At 44.9% G+C, this 22331-nt stretch overlaps 1 protein-coding gene across 1 annotated transcript; it reads left to right on the plus strand.

The window, feature by feature from the left end:
* The first annotated feature begins 5047 nt into the window (after nt 1–5047).
* ppap2d (phosphatidic acid phosphatase type 2D) lies at nt 5048–21762 on the plus strand. Its single transcript, XM_056407456.1, has 6 exons — nt 5048–5560; nt 17209–17366; nt 17801–18087; nt 18207–18264; nt 19872–20048; nt 20254–21762. Exons 1-6 carry the CDS (start codon nt 5353–5355, stop codon nt 20356–20358), a joined length of 993 nt encoding a protein of 330 aa, XP_056263431.1. The 5' UTR covers nt 5048–5352; the 3' UTR covers nt 20359–21762.
* The last annotated feature ends 569 nt before the right edge of the window (nt 21763–22331 follow it).

Consider the following 22331-nt stretch of genomic DNA (forward strand, 5'->3'; position numbering starts at 1 on the left):
GTTTCTGTTCGATGCGAGTTTGTTTTTTTAGAACTTAATCTTGAATATCCCACAGTGGCATCAAGCAAATGTGTATTTCTGTGTCATGAGCCTTTGTAATACATCTGAGGATGGAAATACTTGAAATAGCTTTACCTTCAGTAGCCTGAAAGGTGAGCATTTTGCCTTTACCCAAGAGAAGCCCATGTTCAGAGGGGGACTGTTGGAAGAGGAAGAGATCCAGTTATCTCCAATCATCAACATTAAGTGTGGAGCCACACACACTGTTTTTTTGTTTTTTAAAACGTGGAAACGAATACCTCCATCCTAAAAGTGACGACAGAATAAATCACACTCTATCTTCAGAGGTAACAAGAAGAGACACCTGGAGTTCAGTGGCATTTCCCCGAATGTGGTGAGGATGTCACTGTGCTTCCTCCAACGAGGGAGGAGAGGGGTTAGACCGTCTGACGTAAGCAACTCAAGAAGTAAAGACATTTCAGATACAGCATATCTGCAAGATGTGCGTGTCTGGAATAGTGCGATTTGCTAAACCCTACGACAACGAATACAAATATAGCATGACATCTTAATCACAGCAACAGAGTGAGGTCAACGGGAGCAGCACAAACTCTGGAGTTGTCTTACCGAGGGTGTATCGTTTGCCTGGAATTGCATCGGGCGCTCCGGTGCTGCCGAGCTTCTCTTCTGAGACGGGAGAAGGATATAGAAACACAAAATATGCACAGAACAATAAATACATTGAGTATCCTGTATCATAAAAGTAGCAGTGTATAGATGATGGTTGACCAACTCTTGGTGCAATAAAAACCTTTTCAAGTTCTGTAAAGGGCATTGCTAAATGTGGAAAAGCAAAATAAAAACGTCAAATGAAAAGTGTCATATTTGTCAAATGTTTACAGCAGACACCAACCTAAACAATGCTAGACTTATATTTCCTTTATATCTTTACCAGTTGTGCTCCAGTATGGTTGCATTAGTTATTAGTTGTCTAAAACATAAACATTTCTACTTGAATGTTGTGCTAAAGGTTCCACTGTTCGGAATCATAATAGGTGCCTCTGTAACCAGCTGCAGACCACATGCAGAGGTGCCTTCCTCACCAGATGTGCTCCCAAAACCACAAGAAAGAGCAGCTGCACTGCACAGATGTTTCAACACGCCACAACTGTCAGTCACCTCGTGCTGCCGCGCTCCGGCAACACCGATGTTGACGTTTGTAATGCCCCTGAGACACCGTGACATTCTCTCAATGAAATGTGAGGATGTTGTTTAAAGAGGTCTCACCAGGCCGTGATGGCCAGCTGTGAAGAAGAAGACGATGAACACAACCTGGACCACGGACAGGATGGCGATCCACAACAGGAGGAAAGGGATTAGGGAATGACGGGTAGGCGGTGGCATCGTCGGTCAGGAAGACAGACGTGACGAGCTGACGGCTGTACGGGTTCTGAGTTTCCTCTGCTGGAAGCAGTGCGTGTGTTGGCTTCCTGAGCTCAGCGTGTGCATGAGGTGAGGACGCGTTGGTGTCTGACGGTGTTCTGCAGTGCCCCCGAGTATCTAGAGACCGGAGAGAGGACTCCAGGCGGTACTTTCCCCTCTTTGTTACTGAAGCAAAACACAGAAGGCCCAGATAATGGGCCCGGCCCTTTAATCCTACTCACCACGATCACACAGAAAGGGGAACGCAACTCACAACTAGGAGGAGAAGGAAGAAGTGAAGAACTTTGACGTAAATTAATTCCAAAGTGAATCATTCAGTTCCTTATTTCTGATGAGATTTGATGGAGAGTGGTTGCGTGGTGGTTGTGTGTATGTATCATCCTTCGATACTTTGCTTTGCCAACATTGAAAGTCTATATGTTTCTGTTTTTGCTCCCTATTTCCCCCCTTTTTTTTCTCTCTATGTATCTCTTTATTAAACATGGTAACAAATAGTGTTTATCATATACTTAAAACTTCTCCGGAGCTGGAACATGCATATGTATGTGCATGTGATTAGGGTTTATTCGAACAATAAAACCAGAATCAAATGTGTTAATTCGACATTGATTATTAACCCTTGTGTTGCCTTCGGGTCATTTTGACCCGATTCAATATTTAAGGCTTTCAAGCAGGGATTTTGAAAAAGAAAAAGTCCGTTAAAATCTTTGGGTGAAAGGCTCATATGGAGATTTAGATATAACATGAATACAAAGTATGGAACAATGACTTAATCAAAATTAATGGTGGAACTCACACAATGTCATGATATGTTGTTTACTGTCACTTCATAAAATCCCCACCTGCCCCTGAGCTGTGGTCGAGGTCAGTAAATGTGGTTTCACTTTCACCTTCGCACTTTGCTTGGGGAAAGTTTCATGGCAGCAAAACAAGATGGGCTTCAGTTCAGGTATGTGTCATCAAACAGAAAAGAGGACTCTGAGACTAAATGGTCCCTGCGGTGGTGAGCACCTTTATGTTCAAGTAGCACAATAACACCACCACCCTGCCCGGGCTCGTTCCTGATGGCTGGAGGCCTTTATGTGCACTGCAGAATAGTCGGGTTGCATTGGAGTTCAATAAGACAAAACACCAGAAAATAAGAAGCAGCTGGTGCATCATTAAGAGTCATGTGCACATGTGTTCAGTATTGTTTGGCCTGTGATGACAAACAAGGGAGGGGTTCATTCTTGGCGAGAGGAAATAAAAGATTGTTTAGCAATATTTGGGGCTCAACTGCTGCATTTTTGTGTGATGAAATACTTTTGCAACAAAAGCTCGATCACATGACGTATCCCTGAATTAATCAGAGTTTCATTGAGTGGCGCAGAAGAAATGTATCATTAAAAACAATATTTTTATACAGACGTTGGAGTGGGTTTGGAGAATGGGCTGAATTAATAATAGAGACAGAATCGATTGAGGGCAATGACACGGACACGCATATTATTATTGACTGACAGTGGCCGCGATAAACAGAACTAATGGAGGAGATATTCCATGCATTACTACATCTTATGCCCTTTAATATAGATCACAAAGTGACATCAGATCAGTAGAGCGGGATTTATTGGGACTCCAGACATTTTACATCCACTCCTCAGTGACTGCTGATGAACAGTCTGTGTGTTTCCTCTCTCTAGCCACGAAACGATGATTTACAGCCATCTGGTGGATGTTAATGCACAAAACAGACACACAGACAAAGACACATAATGAATGCTTTCAATCTAATCCCAATATGCTTTATCACTCTTTACCTTTGTACAACTGTAACACTGTATAATTTAACACATGTGAAACTAGTGTTTTACTGGCTGTTTTGACTACATAGCAAGAGTTTCCCCCAAGACCAAAGGCACAGGTAGAAATGGGCTAGTAAAGACACATGTTGCCAAATCGGCATAAAAGTACGTGAACAATTAACCACCACTTTGTAATCCCATATGTCACTGTTCGGAATTACATCCGTATAATTGTGTCTTCAGCGTGTCTAAAAACGTACTTCCATTATATCAAAGTGGCCGTTTTCACTTCCCTTCCTGCTTTTCCTTTTCCATCTATCACTTTCTTTTTCTTGTTTGTTTTTAAATATAATTTAATCTAATCACCTGCACACCAACATACTTTTTTTGACATAGCAATAGCAATGTTACTAGCAATCAAATGCAATAGATTGGCACTGGAAGACAAATGAGTTACAATGTAGATCCAAGATTGAAACTCTGAACTTTAGTGACTTCAAGGTGCACCTTCTATTCTAAGACAGTTCATGAGATAACAGAGCAAGAATCAGATCAGAAGATTTAAAGAGAAAACAAATGCCATTCTATATATTCTCATGTTCAGTTTCTTCAGTCAGTGTTATATTTTATTTTTAATAAACGTTTGAATTTAAATTTTGCACGTTTCTAAATAAAAGCTATAATTTATCCTTTTAATGTACAGATTGCCATTTAATAATATTTTTTTTGCAAACTCCAATACAAAATGCCCCTTTTTAAAATGTCTAGACATTTCATAATGGCCAAATATTGTGGGACAATGCGTCAAATGTAACTCAGAATCTGATGCATGTTTATGTTTTTCTTGTATTCTACCATTTTATAAACCGAAATTAAAATAACTGTTAGTTGCAGCCCTAACTTATGTCTGACAGAGTTTCAAGATGGCGAGGAACCCTTGAAAGGTGTAAGCAGCTGTGCTTCTGTCTTTACACCAGGTGGCAGGAAACCTCTTCCACAGTCTGCTACACCCAGTGAGCAAGGCACTAGTCCTGGAGTTAGTTTACAGATGATATCTTTCATCTGATCTACAATGTACAACCAGAAGAAAATCAAAGAGGAATCAAAAGGCACATTCAGCTGATTGATGGATTGGAAAGTCAGTGTCCAGAGTGTGTTGTCATTGTGTAGTAGCATATATTTCGTGTATTAGCAGACAGTCAAACCGCAACAGTCACTATATGGACACATGTAATTGCCAGGCAGTATTGCTTGTATGAGGGCAAATATGGTGCAACCGATATCATTTCATTTCTTTTTTTAAAAATACTTACATTTCCTATAGAGCTGAACCACAATGGCATTCACCCCGTCGACCCCATTACATATCGATATCAGGCGGATTGGCCTGTTGGAAGTTGTTGATTATATATTCTTTTCTGCACATCAACATCTCCTTACATGTGCGTGGTGCATGTGGAGAGGGTTCGGCTGCGTGTTGTGGGTCCTCATCACACGAGGGACACGGCACGCAGCCGGCAGGTCAACCGGATCGAACTCGTCTCTGTGAGCTCAGCCTCATCGTTACGCATTGATTTCTTTTTTTCATTTTTATTCTTTTTTTTTTTTTACCACGTCAAGTCACACGGAACAACACCGGAAGTGATACCACTTTCCCACCAAAATGAACGTATGGCAGCCGCTCGACGCACGGCGGGGCTGACGTTCACACCGGGCAGCACTTTATTTTGAAAGTTTGAACCAGAAAGTTGTGTTTTTTCATTCACGTCGGTTTGACATATAAGCGAGCGCAGCTCCGCTCGGGACGTTTTCAGAATACAACGCGCTCCCACTCGGGAGAAGTTTGCGGAGAAGTGTAACTGAGTTGAAGTTTAGCTACTCGGATGCTGCTGTTGCCTCTTATTCCCAAAATAGCCTCCATCTTTAATTTTGTATTTCTCTGTGCTTAAAAACGTGCTGCTGTCAAACTTTCGTTGACATGGATTTGTTGCACCGACGACGGACGGACTGAAGCGGGTTGGGGAATCAGCCACCCACCAGCGAGCTACGACGACACGGACCCCATTGCAATAACTTTTAAAACAAGTTGTCAGTAACTTGTTGTTGTTTTTGTGGAGCTAAAGACATGCATAAGTTCAATTCCACCGGTACCCACGGCACCACGCTGCCCCGGGACGCGGAGCTCCAGCTGCGGTTAGCTGACGCCGGAGGGGCCGGGGACGGAATGGAGAACGGCGGGGGGAAGCACTTCCTCCCCCAGTCCGAGGAGGAGAGCTCGTTTTGCACCAAGAGGAAGATGCTTGTCGGGTTGGATGTAATATGCCTTTGTGTCGGTAAGATGATGTCTTTTTAAATGAATGGTTATAGTTGAAGGCGAACGGTGTTTGTGTTATTACGAGGACAAATTTCCGCAATTCATACAAATGCACCAAAGACCACTTCATTACTTTTTCCTTTACAGTTGTGCATGCACAACGAGCCTCTGTTAAAAAGGGACTCGCACACTCCTGTCATCTTAATCTGTTGATTGCACGCATGCGTCAACACGAGAGCACATCCAGCCTGCGGAGGTTAAATAGGGGGAGACACGGAGCTGGCTGCCGGGAGGGGAAACACGTCGCAGGGGGATTTGTACACGTTAACGGAGCTGCGGGAGCTTTTGCGCTTTTTTTCCAGAGAGTCAAATGGAAACCGTTCAAACGGAACGAAAAGTTTCAGCTCTGGTGGGAGGAGAGAGAGAGAGGGGTGGGGGGCTCAGCTGGCAGGAGCAGAGTTGTCCCGGGAATTCATCTGTTCCCATGGTAACTCCTAAAGTTCCCGGGAAAAGAACGTGGGAATTAGGATAAAAACATGCTCGTCCCCGTGCTGAGCATTGCCTCCTTCACGAGCTCGTTCGCATCTCTGCTGCAGCTCCAGGCCACACATCGTGTACAGCTCAGATGGCTCAGGCTCAGGATTTAATCAAATTAACCACCAGATTTTTAGAAGATTCAGAAACTCCAGGAACAACATGGACATCAACTACTGGAATAACCATAATAAAGAAGTGGTCAATAATTGGTGTCTCTATAATATCATTTTATTCATAAAATCCACTTAACAAAAAGCTAGTTTTTGTCAATTAGTAACAATAAAATGTTTAACTGTCTATTTATAAAAAGGTAAAACTAAAGAGTAGTTTTTATCCCAATGTTTTTTTCTTTATATTGTTTATAACCAGAAGACCTAAAACCCAAAGGTTGTTTAACTTAGAATGGAGGGAAACAAGCTTACTCAAGTTTACTATTTTTTTTAAATGGCAAACAATATACAGGCGAGTCCAAATCAGCAATTTGGATTAAAAAATACAAATAATAATATCAGGACCCTCTGTGTGATAAGATTGGGTCAAATTGTATCATAGTTTGAATCAATATAGTGCAGGATAATATGAATTCTTTAAATTATGGGTTTAGACTTTTTGTGATCACTATTACACACTCTCTCATTGTGCCCTCAGATTTAATACATTACTGTAAGAGAGAGATTGAACTTCTCTTTGGCAGAAAAAGTCCCCTAAATGTGACAAGACAATAACTATTCACAGTACCATGTTCAAAGTGCATAAAGTAGTAGTTACATGTCCTAAACATGCAGGCAGCATACTATTGGTGGACAGTCGGTTGTTCATGTTGCGCTTGGCAGAACTGAAGAAAGTACAACAGTGCATCTTCTTAGAGGAGATTTTCATGTGAAACATCAATCTGGCAAAAATCTAGTGACTGCAGTCAAAGAAATGTATTGGAGAAACAGAAAGAATATTTCTCTCATATGAGGCAGAAATATGTGACACAATGGGAATACTCCATTGGAATACCAGTACCTCAGGGTTGTTCTGGACTCTTCCAGGGTCAAAGCCTGACTATGTCCTCTTCGTGGGGGAACGCCTGCCCGAGGTACTTGCTGTACTTGAGCTGTGATGTTCGCTGAAGCACGAGGTTGTATATTTTCATCGGTTTCATGTCGTCATGACTCTGATAGGGAAGGGATCTCCAGTGTTTGTCGTGTGAGTGGTTATTCGGACCGGCAGTAAATACGAGAGAGGCGGAACCCGTCCAGGCAGACTGACAGGTCTCAGCCTCGTGAGCAGTTAACGCACAGGAAGCACGCCAGCAGGCAAAACAACCGTGCGAGGCCGTCAGTTTCATTACCGTGTTGTTTTGAACCCCTGCAGGTATGCTATTAGCTGTTCACTCGGCACTCTTCTCTGCAGCTTTGTTTTGTGTTTAGGAAGTGGCTTTAGCGACCCGGCATCAGTCAGCACCACAGAGGAAACGATCCCTCTCAGTTCTCCTCCTAAGACGCTGGGCACGCCACTTGCTTTCTCACAAAACTGCGTGCCCCGACTCCTCTGATCCCCCCCTCTGACTAGATTACAACACTGAGGCTCAAGCTGGTACAGCTGACAGGATTTAGACAGTTAGTCTTGTGACTGAAGTCAAAGGAGTTCACCATCTTGCTGTGGATGTAACGCGCTCAAACGGTCTGGCTTGATTTGATTGGTCGATACGTTTCCTTTGTCATTTGCTGATTTTTACCATTATATAAGTGTATGGCGTCATGAAATAGGAGTTACTCCCTCGCATCAGTAGCTGGAACACTTCCTGTTAATCATCACATCTGGAGGATTGTTCACTATCCAGGAGAACAACATATTTAATGATATAGAACAGTATAATGTAATAAAACACCCGTTCTTGTAACTGGGAGATCTAATGAGATATGAGATTACTTACAGATGTCTGACTGCATCCTGCCTGTCTCTGCTCTGTTAACCATCATGTCAGTTATCTATTGAAGCCTGACCGTGACTCATCCGTGGGCATTCGGCAGTGAATGCCATCACTTAGAGGATATGAATTGAGCCCTTTATTTAGCTAAACGTGCTTATCTCTGACGAAGCCACTTTCCCCTTAAAAATGCCATTGGAGTCCCTCAGACAGTTGACCCGCCGGCATTATTCCTCCTGTTAAAGGAGCTCATTCACTACTGTAGCTGTGGAATTTCACCCTGAAGCATCCACATTATGTTATCAGCTAAAAAGGGAATCCACAGTGAGGTTTTTTGTACAGCCTTTTTATGTGTTCCGGTATTTACTTCACATTTAAAGTGGCGGCATAAAGTTAGTGTCGTGTGGCATTATGAATGAACTCATCTGTCTCCTGTGGAATGCTGGTATATTGAGGATGCCAACTGAGGCTTTGACTCAGGTTACCTGATTCTACTCTTTCTCAACGCCGGGCTTGTCTCACATTGTTGTTCTCCAGCGTCGTTCATGGCGCCGTGCTGACACGTACATGATGGATGCTCCATCAGTGTCGGCGTCTTCCACGCCGGCTGCAGAATGCAAGTGTTGCTTGTGTGTCCTCGGCCTTGTGTGCAGGCATTCCTGGTGGGACTGACGGGGCCTGACAGGGACAGATCTGACAGAATCTGCACACTGTGGCTGGATCTGAGATCTAGCGTCCAGCCACCCAGAGGTCAGAGGTGTCAGTTGTTTGTCATATCTGGAGAGCGTGCAGGAACAGGCCTCCCAGCCTGCACCGCTGTTTCCCTCCTCCACAGGTGGTCTTTGCCCTGTCACCACCCCAATAAAGCCACGTTATGCCTCTCTTAACCCTCCTGTCGCCTTCGGGTCAATTTGACCCGATTCAATGTTTAATGTCGGTGTTCTTTCGGGAGTCAACAAACAAACATAAAGTACCTCACACTTAAACTTGGAAAACAATATTAATTCTAATAATTTTCTGGAGATTTTAATAGCTGGGGTCATATTGACCTCAAGGGTAAAATATGTTAGTAAATATAAAGGTAACAGGAGGGTGAAACATTGAATCGGGTCAAATTGACCCGAAGGCAACACAAGGGTTAAGAGTAATTGGTAACTGATTGAAAGTGGCACTTGGAAACCCACCATTAGCTTCTACAGCTTAGTGGTTATGACATTATGGCTGCCACTAGGCATGACCTTCTAGTGGAGGTTAACTGTGAAATAGGTTCACATTCCATATGCACACGACGTGAGGCTGGGTTAGAATAGTAGGAGACACAAAAGATTCACACTGTTGATAAACTGCATAGACACGTCTATTTAAAACAAGAAAGGAATTTCATTCAGTAGTAAAAACAGAACGAGCTTTCGGATGATATACAAAGTGAAAACTGGAATCAGTGAATCACTGTTACGTGAGTGTTTTTGTTCAAGACGTGAAGCAGCATGCCAGCAAGAGAAGCATGGTATCTACTTAAGTGATCAGAATTCTGGAAAGCCTCCCTCTTTTCAGCTTATCTCTCTTTTCTTCATTTTTCTTTGGCCTCCTTCTCCTTTTCTCTTCTTTCCTTCCGACAGACTCTATTGTGAGACTGAAGGTGTTCCAGCAATGTCGTGAGGTGTGTGTTTTACGTCTGCGTGTGTGTTTTGGGCGGGACAATGATTCCTGGTTCTGTTCTTTTGGCAGAGAAAGCCGCCAAGTGAGTGAAAGAAGCCAACATGTCACAGCAAGTCAGTGTGTACAGCGCCAGGAATATTAAATTGTCTCCTGTGTGTGTATTTATGTGAGTGTGCGTGCTTACGAGTAAAAGCGTGGGTGTCGGCGTTTGTGTGCGTATGCGTCATCGAGGCTGATACAACATGGACACCCTACTACGGCTGCCATGTGCGTGCTGTTTGTTGACAAATTTGCCGGTCCTGTTTTGCTGAGCATTTCAAGTCCTGATCAAACCCGCTCTAAAGTTATGGACCACACTGACGTCACTCTGCGGCGGACAGATGGAGAGCCATTAAAAGTGGTTTATTCAAATCATTAGTCAGTGGAAGAAGGGCTTTCACTCTCTCTCTCTCTCTGTCTCTCTCGCTCTCTCTCGTTAGTGAATAAATGCATCTCTTCCCTATTCGACAGCACTGCAGAGGTTCGGGAAGCCATTAGCTGCACCCTTCCTTAGACAGACTATATGGGCACGTGTACTTTGCTGTCCATACGTCTACCATCGCCCATTAGCTCACCAGAGCCGGGCCCAGCCTTAGAAATGTCTCAGTCGCCTGGAGGCTGAGGGGCAAGTAAGAGCCTGAATGAGTGAACAGCCCCGGGGTGGGAGAGTAGAGTGAGGGGTTGGAGAGCTACAGTAAGGGTCAGAGGTCAGACCCAGGGGCGCCCGAGGGATCTTTTCCGCAGCTGTCTGTTTATGTCCTATCGTGAGGAAGTAGCAGTGAGAAGGATCGACTGTTCAGACGGCAAATAACTTCAAATGTGCTTTTAACGAGGCAGCTGCAATCTTCTCCTGGATGACGGTTCCATAAGTGCTCAGGGTGGTCCATAAGTATTAGCCCTAATGAGTGAACAAAGATGTGCGTCGTGCTCTTTTCCTCAGTGCTCATTAGCGAGAAGGGATCTCCCATCGAAGTGTAGCTGAATACAGCTCGTAGCCTCGCCTTTGTGTCTGTCAGAAGTAATGATTCGTCCTCTTGTTTCTGTCCCCCTACTCGGAGACACTCCCAAACCCCCCTGCGGCGCCATGGCGGTGTTACCCATCATCAACATTTGTATCATTGTGTCACATTTCACCTGCTGGAGCCTTCACTTCCCTCTGAAGTTGTTCCAAATGCACGTTCCCTCCAAAAGCAAAGCACGCTGACAAAACAGGCCTCAGCTCTCGCCAGACACGCCACAATCGGGCTGCACCGTGCCAGACGTCTCCCCTGCAGACCACAACCCTGTGTCCCTCTCACGTTGCAGACTGCCAGCCCTCATCTCACTGTGCACACCTTCACGCAGAAAAAACCCCCCACACCTGAGAGCTCCTTTTAAAGCTTCCCAGGTAAATACCAGAGTGGCGGGTCCTTTATGTTCCTGCTGAATCCGACAGGCAGACAGACAGCCCACTTCAGACCTCACCACTCTTGCCCTAAACTCCAGAGCCGGGCTCCAGGAAGCAGGTTAGTGAAGTGTGGAGAGAACAGAAGCAGCTGTGGGAGGCGTGTCTCCACTGGCCAGCTGTAACAGTCACAGTCGAGGGGCACGCTGCAGCTCTCCTGCTGCAAGGCGAAGCAACACAAAGGCAGTTGGAAGACACACGCATCTCTTTTTGGGCTTTGCACATCAAATGTGCCACGATAAATGAAGCGGCGGGTATCTACTTGAGGAGGTTGTATGGAGTCGTGCAGCAGGAGATGCTGGGGATAGCAGATGGTTCACGAAGATCCGAGGCTGTCGTGGCTCCTTTGTGCCTCTTTGTTCCTCACTGATTACTCCCCTGATCTTTGTTCTGCCATCAGGGCAGACAAAACAGACGAGGCGCTCACAACTATCCGGCTAATTATGGAAAAAAAGGAATGTGTGGGTGCAGGGGGCCAAGTGTTATGATGAATCCCGCTGCTTCTCTTCACCAGACACGTCCTGTGAAGCATTCAGGGCACCCAGGATGAGCCCGGCGTCCATACCGGGGTGCCGATAACCGGATTTGTGCGGGTCTAGTGCCCTGTAATGATGGGCTCCTGACCCTAACTACTCAAGGTCAATGCCTAACCTCAGTCGATCGACTCTGCCTCAACCAGCTACGCAGGGTGGGTCTTGCCCAGGAATGCAGTAAGATTCATAATTACAATCACCCTTATCGCATCTCTCCACCAAGGATGAACAGGAAGAACCACCTCGGTGTTACGCCAACAACACTTTTAATTAGGTTTGTGGCGGTTTATGGCTGCCAATCATAATCCCAGCCTGATTGTCATGACCTTACCTCCAGTTACCTGCCTGACAATACAACAATCTGTGTGCGTGTGTGTCTCTCTTTGTTCTTTTGTGTGCCTGTGTGATGGTGAATACATTCCCCACTCAGACTGCGTCTTCAAACAAAGAGTTATTTTTAATATAACTAACAGGTGCTCTAAGAGTACCTGGCTCAAACTGAACTGTAATTAGATGAAAGAACCGATCAAAGCCAGCTCATGTGGAGACCGCCTTGTGCAGTTGAATTCATTATTGCACAAATAATGGTACAAGCCCACCCGGCCCACCTGGAGACTGCTGTTTGTTGAGAAGGCCGTCACGCTGCTTCTTGTAAATGTCGTGAACAGAGATTAGCACGCTCGCAAAGATTCAAATTCCGTCACTTCAGGGTTCAGTTCACCTGACTATTTTTTCGCAAGGTTGACTTGTAGGTAAACAAGCAGCCGAAAATGTAAGCTGGGAAACTCTGCCACATGCAGACTGTTGAGGGGCCCGGCGAGGGTGGACCACCTCTGAAGGGTGCTGCAGCCCAGGCTCAGCCTCGTTCTAAAACTGTCCAAATGGACCTGTGTTAACATACTCACTAATTGTCTGTCCTCCAGTTTTATCCAAGGGCAAATAGAACGAGGCCTGCGCAGTCAAACATTATTGGATGTGACGAAGCCAATGATCATTACTGTGGCTTGGATACAGCTTCAGGCTGAGTGTCATGCTAATCTATGAGGACTCACAGGCTGTTTGTCTGACAGCCGCAGCATCCCAAACTCATTTAGGTCTGTGATAATAAGCCTGTTTGCCTCAATGCATTTAGGATTGTTCGCCTCTTGCTTGGTTGATTGGGTTTCATGGTGGTTTGTTTGGTTGTCTGTTAGTCTATGTGGTTGTGGGTTGAGTTTGTTTGCATCCCAGTGTGTCTTTTATGTGTGTGTCTTGTGGATATTCTGCTGGTTGACGTGGGGTCGTGTTTATAGAGCGGGTCCCAGCAGAGCCCAGATCTCTGACCCTCACATTCCAGAACCACCACTAATCGCCCTCGTCTGCTGTTCTCTGTGGAGAAACCCCTGCCGCATCCGTCTTGGCTCCATCTCTCCAGTCTTCACCCCAGTCGCACCGCCCTCAACGGCCATGCAATGCACCCCCGTTTTTTATTTGACACTGTGTTGGTCAGCCGATGTCAAACAACATGACTGTAAAGCATGTGGATGAATACTCATCTGCTCTATTGCCGTCTGTCTTTAATCCCTTTCTTCATAGTTCCCCCCCCCCTTCTATTTCTTGTATTCGGTTGTTGTTGTTCTCCTCTCGCAGTGAGCTCATTTTGGGCGGTGGTCATAGATGTGTAAATTAGAACCAGAAGAGTTTCTCAGAGTGAGGCACATATCCCCTCGGCTCTCATTCCTCCTCTTCTCCTCCCTCCCTCTTTCTCTTCGTTCCCCCTTCTTTCTTTCTGTCCCTTTTGACTTTTTGAAAGCATTCCTGCATTGAGTGTCAGGCCCAGCGAGCAGCACATTTCGGCCGGGCTGTGTGAGCCGACCCACTCCTCCGCCTCCTTTCGGGTCCCCTCGCAGGCCTTTCCTGGCCCGGCTCTCTTCGGAGCATGTCTCGACCAGGTGCTACGGTTTGCTCACAGCTGCCTGACAGATGATGTGAGGGTCTCCGGAGTGTTCTCATGTCTTGTTGTGAAAACAGTTTGAATGTAGTGAGCTTGTCGTTTGTCTGAGCTTGTGCAGATACGGAAGAGCGTCGCATGTGGTTTCCATCATCGGTGCTTTGTGGTTTATTAATTGTACAGCACTGAGGATTTGTGACACACCTCAGGTCGAGGAGATTTATTTTATTGAGAAGCTTTGCAAACATATTTGCCACAGCGGAGTGATCTTAGGTTCACGGCCATCAGTTCTGAGTCTGTCCGTGGACTTCATGCAATAAAGGGAAAACCACACAAGCCAACAGCACTGGTGGATCATACAATATGCTGCACTTCAGGGATCCTCATGTATTACAAATGATACATGTTCCTACTGTAACTGCAGGGTGTGCGGTCCTTAATGGAGAATCTGTCCATTTCCTCTCCGCCAGTGCAGCAAAATATTGATTATTGAGGGAAGACTTTCCATATGGAGGAATGAGATGAGGACTGAGAGATAATCTATTAATGAGTGGCATGGAAAGCAATGTTTGTCACTGAATTGACCCGAGGCAATTAATTATTGGCAGAATAAATGTAAAATACTGTACTCCGCCCACTGTTGAGACTGTTTCCTGAGGGTTTTATTTGGAGTTTTTTCCGATCCCTGTGAGGTTTTTGGGGGATATCTATGTGTACAGATTGTAAGCAACTCGAGACAAATTGTGATTAAATTGGATATATTAATAAAAATTGAATTGAATTGAATTAAGTGGAACATTTGAGCACACCCCAAAATATGAGAAAAGGTAGCATGTGCAACAATGGCTTGTAAAGCCCTGCATGTGCAACAATGGCTCGTAAAGCCCTGCCAGCCCTTCATGCATTGTCTTCCTTTTGGCACAACTAACATTGAAAAAGCCTTCTTGACTCATCAGCTTACCAGCATACAATGCACGCACATCTCTTTATCTCCGTATGCACCACCTTTCATCTGAAAGACTTCCACACTCAGCCGCTTCATGTCAGCTCCTCCGTACTGACATGTTCTTTCCATTGAATTTGTCGGATTCTTCGTAGACACATCAACAGCTTTGTTATCTCCCGTGATCATGTTCCATGTCTCACACCCACATAGAAGTCATGGCACCACCAGTGTCTGACACGGCCTCAGCTTTGCTCTCCTTTGGATGCTGTTGTGGCTCCAGGTCTTCTTGAGTCTGACGAATGCACGTCGGACTTTTGAGATTCTGTTCTTCAGGTCATTTCACTCCTTCACGTCTTGTCAATTCTTTAACTTCTTCTTTTCCATAAATCCATATGATGAGAACTACCATCAATATATGACAGCTCCCATCCCCCAATCAACGGTCAGTATGTCATTACTAAGTATGACTTTGAATATTGAAATCCAAATGAAACACTGATTACAATTCACACAGATGCTCACACACAGAGTATCAGCACACACATGTACACTAGGAGTACGTCGACTGTGTGTTGGGTGGTTTCGTCAGCAACATATTTAAAATGTAATCTGTATTATATTATACCCAAATGGAACAAAGAGATCCATACCCACTCTATATGAAAGAGAGATAAACCAGACCACACCTCTGCATCGCTCCACCAAGATATGATACACACAGATAAGAGGAGTTCATGTAGATTAGGAGACATGAGGGCAGTTTAGAAACCAGGAAACCTCTCTCAGGACATTTATTCTTCTAAATAGACGAGAAGAAAACTTCCCCAAAGTATTTATCTCATAACATTGTAAGATTCTTACAATGTAATATTTGACCATACAATGAATAGCAGGGTCATTTCAATGGATTGCTTCAGGTGATGTAGTAATAATAATAAACTTATAGTATTAAGTCGATGGTTTGACAAGATTCAACTCACATTTGTTAGGAAGGCAGAAATTCTGACTAGAAAACACCAAAGCTTCAAAAGAAAAGACGAATACCGGAGAGCCATTATCGTAAATCTCTCTGTCTAAGCTGTATGTGTGTGTGTTGAACGAGGTACATTTATGTCATTTATGTTGGTGTGTGTGAGAGAGACAACGGTCGACGTGGCAACTGTGTGAAATGAATGAGTGATCGGGGTCAGATGAGAGGTGTTTCCTATCTCTCTGTGTTGGCGTCAAAGCCGCCGCTATCTGCCTGCAACGTGTTTCCCTCCCTCACTTTCTGATTGAGGCCCCTCTTGACTTATATGTACGGGAGCTGGCTTGTATCAGTGTGTTGTCTTTCTGCGAGGGCAGCTTGACTTGGACTACACAAGTCACTGATATACTTTTGACTCCAGTGTAACATTCTTAATAATCACATGGCTATTAAGGGTCCCTCATGTCTTTTCTGCGCAGAGAGCCTCCAACCTATAGGTCCTTTCCTTGTTAACCCGTTATCAGTTCAGTGAGGCTGCATGAGTGGTGTGATGAGTAATACAACTGAAACAAAGTCGATGTGGACAAGTCTCAAACTGGGCGTAGTTAGTTTACCTTCAGTAGGTCAGGTGTTAATGCCCTGCTTTTTGTGAGTCAATAATTGTTGATGTATTGTGATTCTAGACTTGTTTTCAAGGCCCTTCTATGTGTTTGAGTGTGTATTTGTGTGCAGTTCCTTCTGCTTGGTTTTGAGTGCGTATCCTGTGCACTACACAGTCACGTAGTCTGAGAGATTCCCTGGCAGGCGCAGTGCTTTGGGCCTGGGCGCGTTCCAGCCAACCAGCAGGCCTCGGACAGGAAGAGCACGGAGGTTAATGATTAGTCCCATGTTCCCGCTGCATTCCACGGGGTGACGAGGGGACATGGGATACATATGGAACAGGGAAACTGAACAGCCTCTGACAGGGCTATCATAACACAGAATAAAAGCTGCGCAGCTCCGTCGTCTCCCGTTTCTGGGAATACAAACACTCGGTTTCCCTTTTTGTCGTCATTAAAACGTTGCACAACTTTTACTCAGTGAAACTTCCCTCATCAGGTTGTGAGGTTTGTTTGCTTAAAGCGTATCAGACCATGACCCTCTTTCACCTGAAACAGAGTTCTTTCAATTAGTGACCAGCCAGGATATCATAGTCAGCATATTTGTGGGACAATTGTTAATGTACGATTAAATGGATTGAACTAAGAGGCACTGCTTTCCAAAGAAACACACCGTCATTGTTCCAACAAGTAAATACTTAGCTGTTCCTACTGTGGGTTTATAGTCCTCTTTTGGCACACTGGAATCTCCCTGTCATCTTCTTCCTCCTTCCTCATCTAAATGATCCACTGTCATGTCCATCTCCTTGTCTGTCTGTCTATCTGTCTGTCTGTCTGTCATCTCTCCTTCTCCCTGCTCCTCTGATGGAGCAGCTATTTGAGGAATGTTTCAGCCCTTGGGAATCTGGAAATCATGTCACGAGCTGACTGATGTTCTTGAAAGCTGCTCCTTCGAGACCACCTTTCTGTTGACCGGCTGTCGCTATCTCTGTGATCATTGCTGCACGGGCCACATGCGCAAAGACATTCATCAAGCCATCTTTTTTCTTTTTTTTGGGTCTTCCTGCCCTCCCTTCCTCTCCCACATCTCATCAGCCTCCATCCCATTCTTTGCGTGTGAGTTGAAGGCAGTGACTCCGTACCAGCGAGGCTTCTTCTGTGGAGACTCCAGCATCACCTACCCCTACAAGCCGAGGGAGGCCATCCCTGACGCCCTGCTCATCGCTGGTGGTATAGCCATCACCGGTCTAACGGTGAGACAGTAATAGCTGTTGGAGTTTAAGATTAAAACGAAAATACTCTTCCAGTTTTTTTGCTGCTCTACTGTTTGACTTCTTATCGCTGTCAGAAGGACAGACGCAGGAGAACATTTCTGCCAACTGCAATAAGACTTTAGAAGAATTCACCACTAGCCAGATCCGCCTCAAATTAAACAACATCAATAAACCTTGCCCCGCTTTCACTTCAAATACTTTTATACACATAGATATGCTATATACATTTTTATTTAATTGTATTATTATAATAATTTTTTCATTCTCATTTTCTTTATTATTTAAATGCTTGAATGTAATATGTCCTGCTATTTAATTTTATTGTATTGTATATATTGTAAACATGCTATCTATCTATCCATCCATCCATCCATCTATCTAAACTAGAGTCTCTTGTCTTATTTCCTCCTCAGATAGCTCTGGGCGAATGCTACCGGGTGCGCTACCGAGGTGTTCACTCCCGGGCTTTTGTCCGAAACTGCTATGTGTCGTGTCTCTACAAGGAGCTGGGGAGCTTCCTGTTTGGTTGCTGTGTGGGTCAGTCCCTCACCAATATGGCCAAGCTAAGTGTGGGCCGCCTGCGACCAAACTTCCTGGATGTCTGTAAGGTCACCTACGCGTCCATCAACTGCACTCTGGGCAGCTATGTGCCCAAGGTCTCCTGCCAGCAGCCTAATGAGAAGATGGTGGAGGAAGCGAGGTGTGTGTGTGCGCATGTTTACACTCTGGACCGCTTTGGTCTGTTGACTAAAGGTGGCATATACATTAGCTTGAGTCATGCAGTTAATGTGTACCCTTTTATTGATCTTTCTCTTTCAGGAAGTCTTTTTTTTCCGGCCATGCTTCCTTTGCAATGTACACCATGCTCTACTTGGCAGTAAGTCACATCGTCTTTTAACACACACACACACACACACACAGAGGAATGTGACCTTCACATTCACCTGAGCTTGTGTTGTGTAGATACAATATGTGGTACTGTGTTCACAATGCTCGGGGAACATTACAGCTCTTTCATTTCACTTTCCAGAGACAACACCTATCCCTAGAGGCCAAGAGCACCGTGTGCAACTATTTACGAGATAAGCTAATTGCACATGCAAAAACACATGCTCAATATATTCACACTTCCTGATCGGGAGGGAGGATGTTTGAGAGCAGCAATTCTCCAAAGGCATCCTGCTCCAAGCTGAAAGAGCTGGTGAGACCGAGCGACTGAGAGGAGGGGAGAGAGAGAGAGAGGGGGGGGGAGTTAGAGAGGGGGGGAGTTAGAGAATGAGGGAGAATGTCTTTCCACAGGGAACATGAATAGATGAAGAGGCTGCGCAGACAGAGGAGGCCTTGTTGTGGGTCTCATTTAGAGGAGGGGGGTGGAGGGCTGACTATGCCTGCTGAGAGATCGACAGGCTTCTTTCAGCAAGATACACCCTCTCAAAGCCCCCCCCCTCCATCTCTTCATCTTTCTCTTTCTCTCACACTGCACTGCCCAGTAGTCATGGGCGCACTGTGGGAGAAAAACGATGGAGACATAAGCACATTATCAACCATAAAATGTCCACATTCCTCATGTATTCCCCCCCATTGACCCTGAACGTACTGTAAAGATTGATTGAATTATTGTGTTTTATAATATTGCACATAGCAAACATGTATTAAATGATCATCATGATCTTGCAATGGAAAATTCTAAGGGGAACACAATAAAATCATGGCCTCTTCTATTTGCATGTGTGTCCTATAGAAGCTCCTCTCCAACCAGAAAGAGATGCACACAGATGAGTAAGAGGAGACTGACTAAGGCCCCAGTGTCCGTTAGCCCTGTTCCTCTCCACATCTTACTCCGTTGTTTCAACACACACACACACACACACACACTCCGCAGGCACAAACACACAGTCGTGCATAGATAACCTGGAGAGATTGTGTCAGACCTGTAGCTTCTTGCCACCCGGGCCGCGGCCAGCTGCTCGTGTTTAAGGCAGGAACAGTGTGACACCTGCTCTCATTTGGGGTATGAGAGAGAGAGAGAGAGAGAGAGAGGGACCCGGTTAGAGTCGAGCTCACCGCAGGAATGTAGGCCACATGCTCCCCAGTGGTCGACGGGTCCAGACAGACCTCCGGCCTCCTCATAAAGCGAGCCCTGCATCTGCAGCGAGCTCGCCCCGTGACTCCATTTTTACATACATAAACATCCATTCTGTACAGCGGCGCTGAGGCAGGAGATGAGGATGAACAAAAGGAGGAAATGGGCTTTAGATAGAGTTCATGGACCCGGGCCAAGCTTCTCTTTCCCCTCTGGGAAACTGACTGAGCGGATGTCCAGGTTTCACTTAAAAGTCTCTGTTTGCTTTAATTATCAGGCGTAATCACTTCATGCATAATCACACGAGCGCCCACATGCTTGTGTTCACTTTTCTTTTGTTGTTGTTGCAGTAATCATCAAGTCAGCAACAACTTACGAACAGTATTTGTCCTGCTTTGCAGTTCTACCTGCAGGCGCGGTTGTCGTGGCGAGGAGCGAGGCTGCTGCGCCCACTGATACAGTTCCTCTTAGTGATGATCGCCATCTACACCGGCCTGAGCCGCATCTCCGACTACCGCCACCACCCAACGGACGTCCTCACGGGCTTCATCCAAGGAGGGCTCACTGCATACTGGGTGGTACGTCATCGAGTCGTCTTCTATCACAGTTATCTCTGTCTTCACAGGATTTGTTTCTGTCTGCTCTCTGTTGACTTCGCTTAAACAATGGGCTCTCGCCCTCCTTTTCCTCACTGATCCCTCGTGTTGTTTATAAACAGGGAATGATTGACAGCGTGTGTGGTCTGTGTATATTTCCTGACATGTTTTGTGTCTGTGCCTGCAGGCCTTCTACATCTCCTCCATGTTTAAGCCCTGCACCGGTCCAGACATGTCTCCCACAAGCTTGTCCCTGGAGAGTCCACTGTCCAGCCAACAGACTGTTTGTTAGCGGGCACACACAATCATTCCAGGAGAGGGGAGATAAGAGAAGACGGCCGAGGGAGTCAGATAGCACAGGTGAGGAGCAGAGAGAAGGTTTCTGAGAACGGGAATCATTCTCAGAGAAGGATATGATAAGAGAGTACAGCCTAACACATTGCTTCCTCTTTTGGGGCATACTGACACATACTGTACCTTCACACAGTAATCTAATGTTCACACACTCACACAATGTGAAATACAAGAAGCACATTTGACTGTTAGTCAAACCCGTCCAGTGAAAAGAACTGCATTATATGATATTTTTTTATATATATATGAGAAAAGAAAGAAAAAAAAGTCTATTTTTCAAGATGATTTTTTTAGAAGCTGCTAATGTTGATAGTTTTGGATGCTGGTGATGGAGGCAGTGGCTCAGTGCAGTGAGTGAGCTTTCAAAGCAGAACTGGTGACTCGTGGGACAGAGTGAGGAGAGAGCACCAGCCTCCTCTTTGTGATTGATCTCGTGTTCACCTTGGAAAACATCAGCCAACAGCTGTGAACTGAGACCATGAGTCCTCAGATGTAAAGGCAGCTCTGTACCAAGTGATACGGAACAAGCGCCGGCTTCAACTTCCAACCATCTGCACCTGCTGTTGTGCCACTGCCCTCCATCGCTACGACGATAACCTGAACGTAAGCAAAGAAGAAGAAAAAAACACAGTATTTGAACTGTAATACAATGTTATCTTTCTTTTTGTGTAACCAAAGTAGTGATGGTTAGGAATCTGACCGAGTAACTTCCCTTTCTCACACTACCATCTTTCTGTACTAACCACTTTGACTGTGTCTTAGAGGTGGAGGTTTGACTGAATTTTATAACCTTTGACCTTTACCCCCAGACTTCAATCTCTGAGCTGCACCTTGATTTATGCCACTCTGACAGGAGGGCCGACGTGGCGACCCTCCTGTGCATCTTTATTAATAGCACTTGAACGTACATAACGGAACTTTCTCATTATAATCAATATTATATATTTTATCACACGTTTGAATAATCAGTGTTTATTTTTGTTTATCTAAGACTCATACACTATGTTTGTTTTTGCTACTTTTTCATTTTAATTATTCAAATTGAATGTAAATAGCCATGTCATTTTATAAACCATACAGAATTTCAAAAGTATTAGTTCCAGTTTTGGACAGATTTTTCATGTTTATTAAGTGTTTGTATTTACGTTTGTGTTCATCAGGTACGGAGAGTTACTATTGTATCTGTTGTAACTACTAGACTGAGCCACAGATATTATCAGAAAGCTATATTTGATGTGTTGTCAGTTATTGGTATTTGTTTGTTTTGTCTGTGAATGCCAGAAAGGCAGAAATAACCACTGTATTCAAAAAAACCAAACCAATAAAATGAATGTTGAATGTTTTTAACTTCTTCAGTCCTCCATTATTTGTTGTCTCTGGCTACTCACATGCAGCAGAGTTGGTAAAATAAACCATTTCGCCATTTGTAAGTCAGTCAGCATCTAGACTCTGTGAGGTCAGGACATCTGGGCTGAAACCAAACCTGAACACGGCAATGATAAGTGATATGACCTCTTGTTTTGTTTGGAGGCTTCCATTCCTGTGCTCTCCTCGTTTCATTGCAGCTCTCTCTCTCTCACTCTCTTTCTTTTGTTCTCTCTCTTCTTTTCCTTGCTTTTCCTCTTGCTTGCTCTCGGTCCTCTTTTCAGTGCAGTGGAGCATAATGGGCGGTTTCAGGGGGTCACGCTTCCACGGAGATACAGAGCCAGATACAGGTCGGGGTGTCTGAGGCGTTTTCTTTCATTTCTTTGTTTCTCCTTTCCACTTCTCGGCTACGACTGAATGAAAAGCAGCCCAGATCAGAAAGAGAGAGAGGGAAGGGGGGTGGAGGGGGTGGGGGGGGGGGGTAAAGGGGACAAACGAGCAGGTAAACTGGTCCAGTAATGAACGGGAGCAGTAATGAAGAAGTTG

This window comes from Pseudoliparis swirei, chromosome 23, assembly GCF_029220125.1.
Source record: "Pseudoliparis swirei isolate HS2019 ecotype Mariana Trench chromosome 23, NWPU_hadal_v1, whole genome shotgun sequence".
NCBI classification, from domain to species: Eukaryota; Metazoa; Chordata; class Actinopteri; order Perciformes; family Liparidae; genus Pseudoliparis; species Pseudoliparis swirei.

Bases quoted from the DNA above. Each gene is read 5' to 3' on its own strand.
- ppap2d (XM_056407456.1), top strand. From the start codon at position 5,353: ATGCATAAGTTCAATTCCACCGGTACCCACGGCACCACGCTGCCCCGG. The intron at 5,561-17,208 runs GTAAGATGATGT...ACATCTCATCAG, and splicing joins TGTAATATGCCTTTGTGTCG to CCTCCATCCCATTCTTTGCG. The intron at 17,367-17,800 runs GTGAGACAGTAA...TTTCCTCCTCAG, and splicing joins TAGCCATCACCGGTCTAACG to ATAGCTCTGGGCGAATGCTA.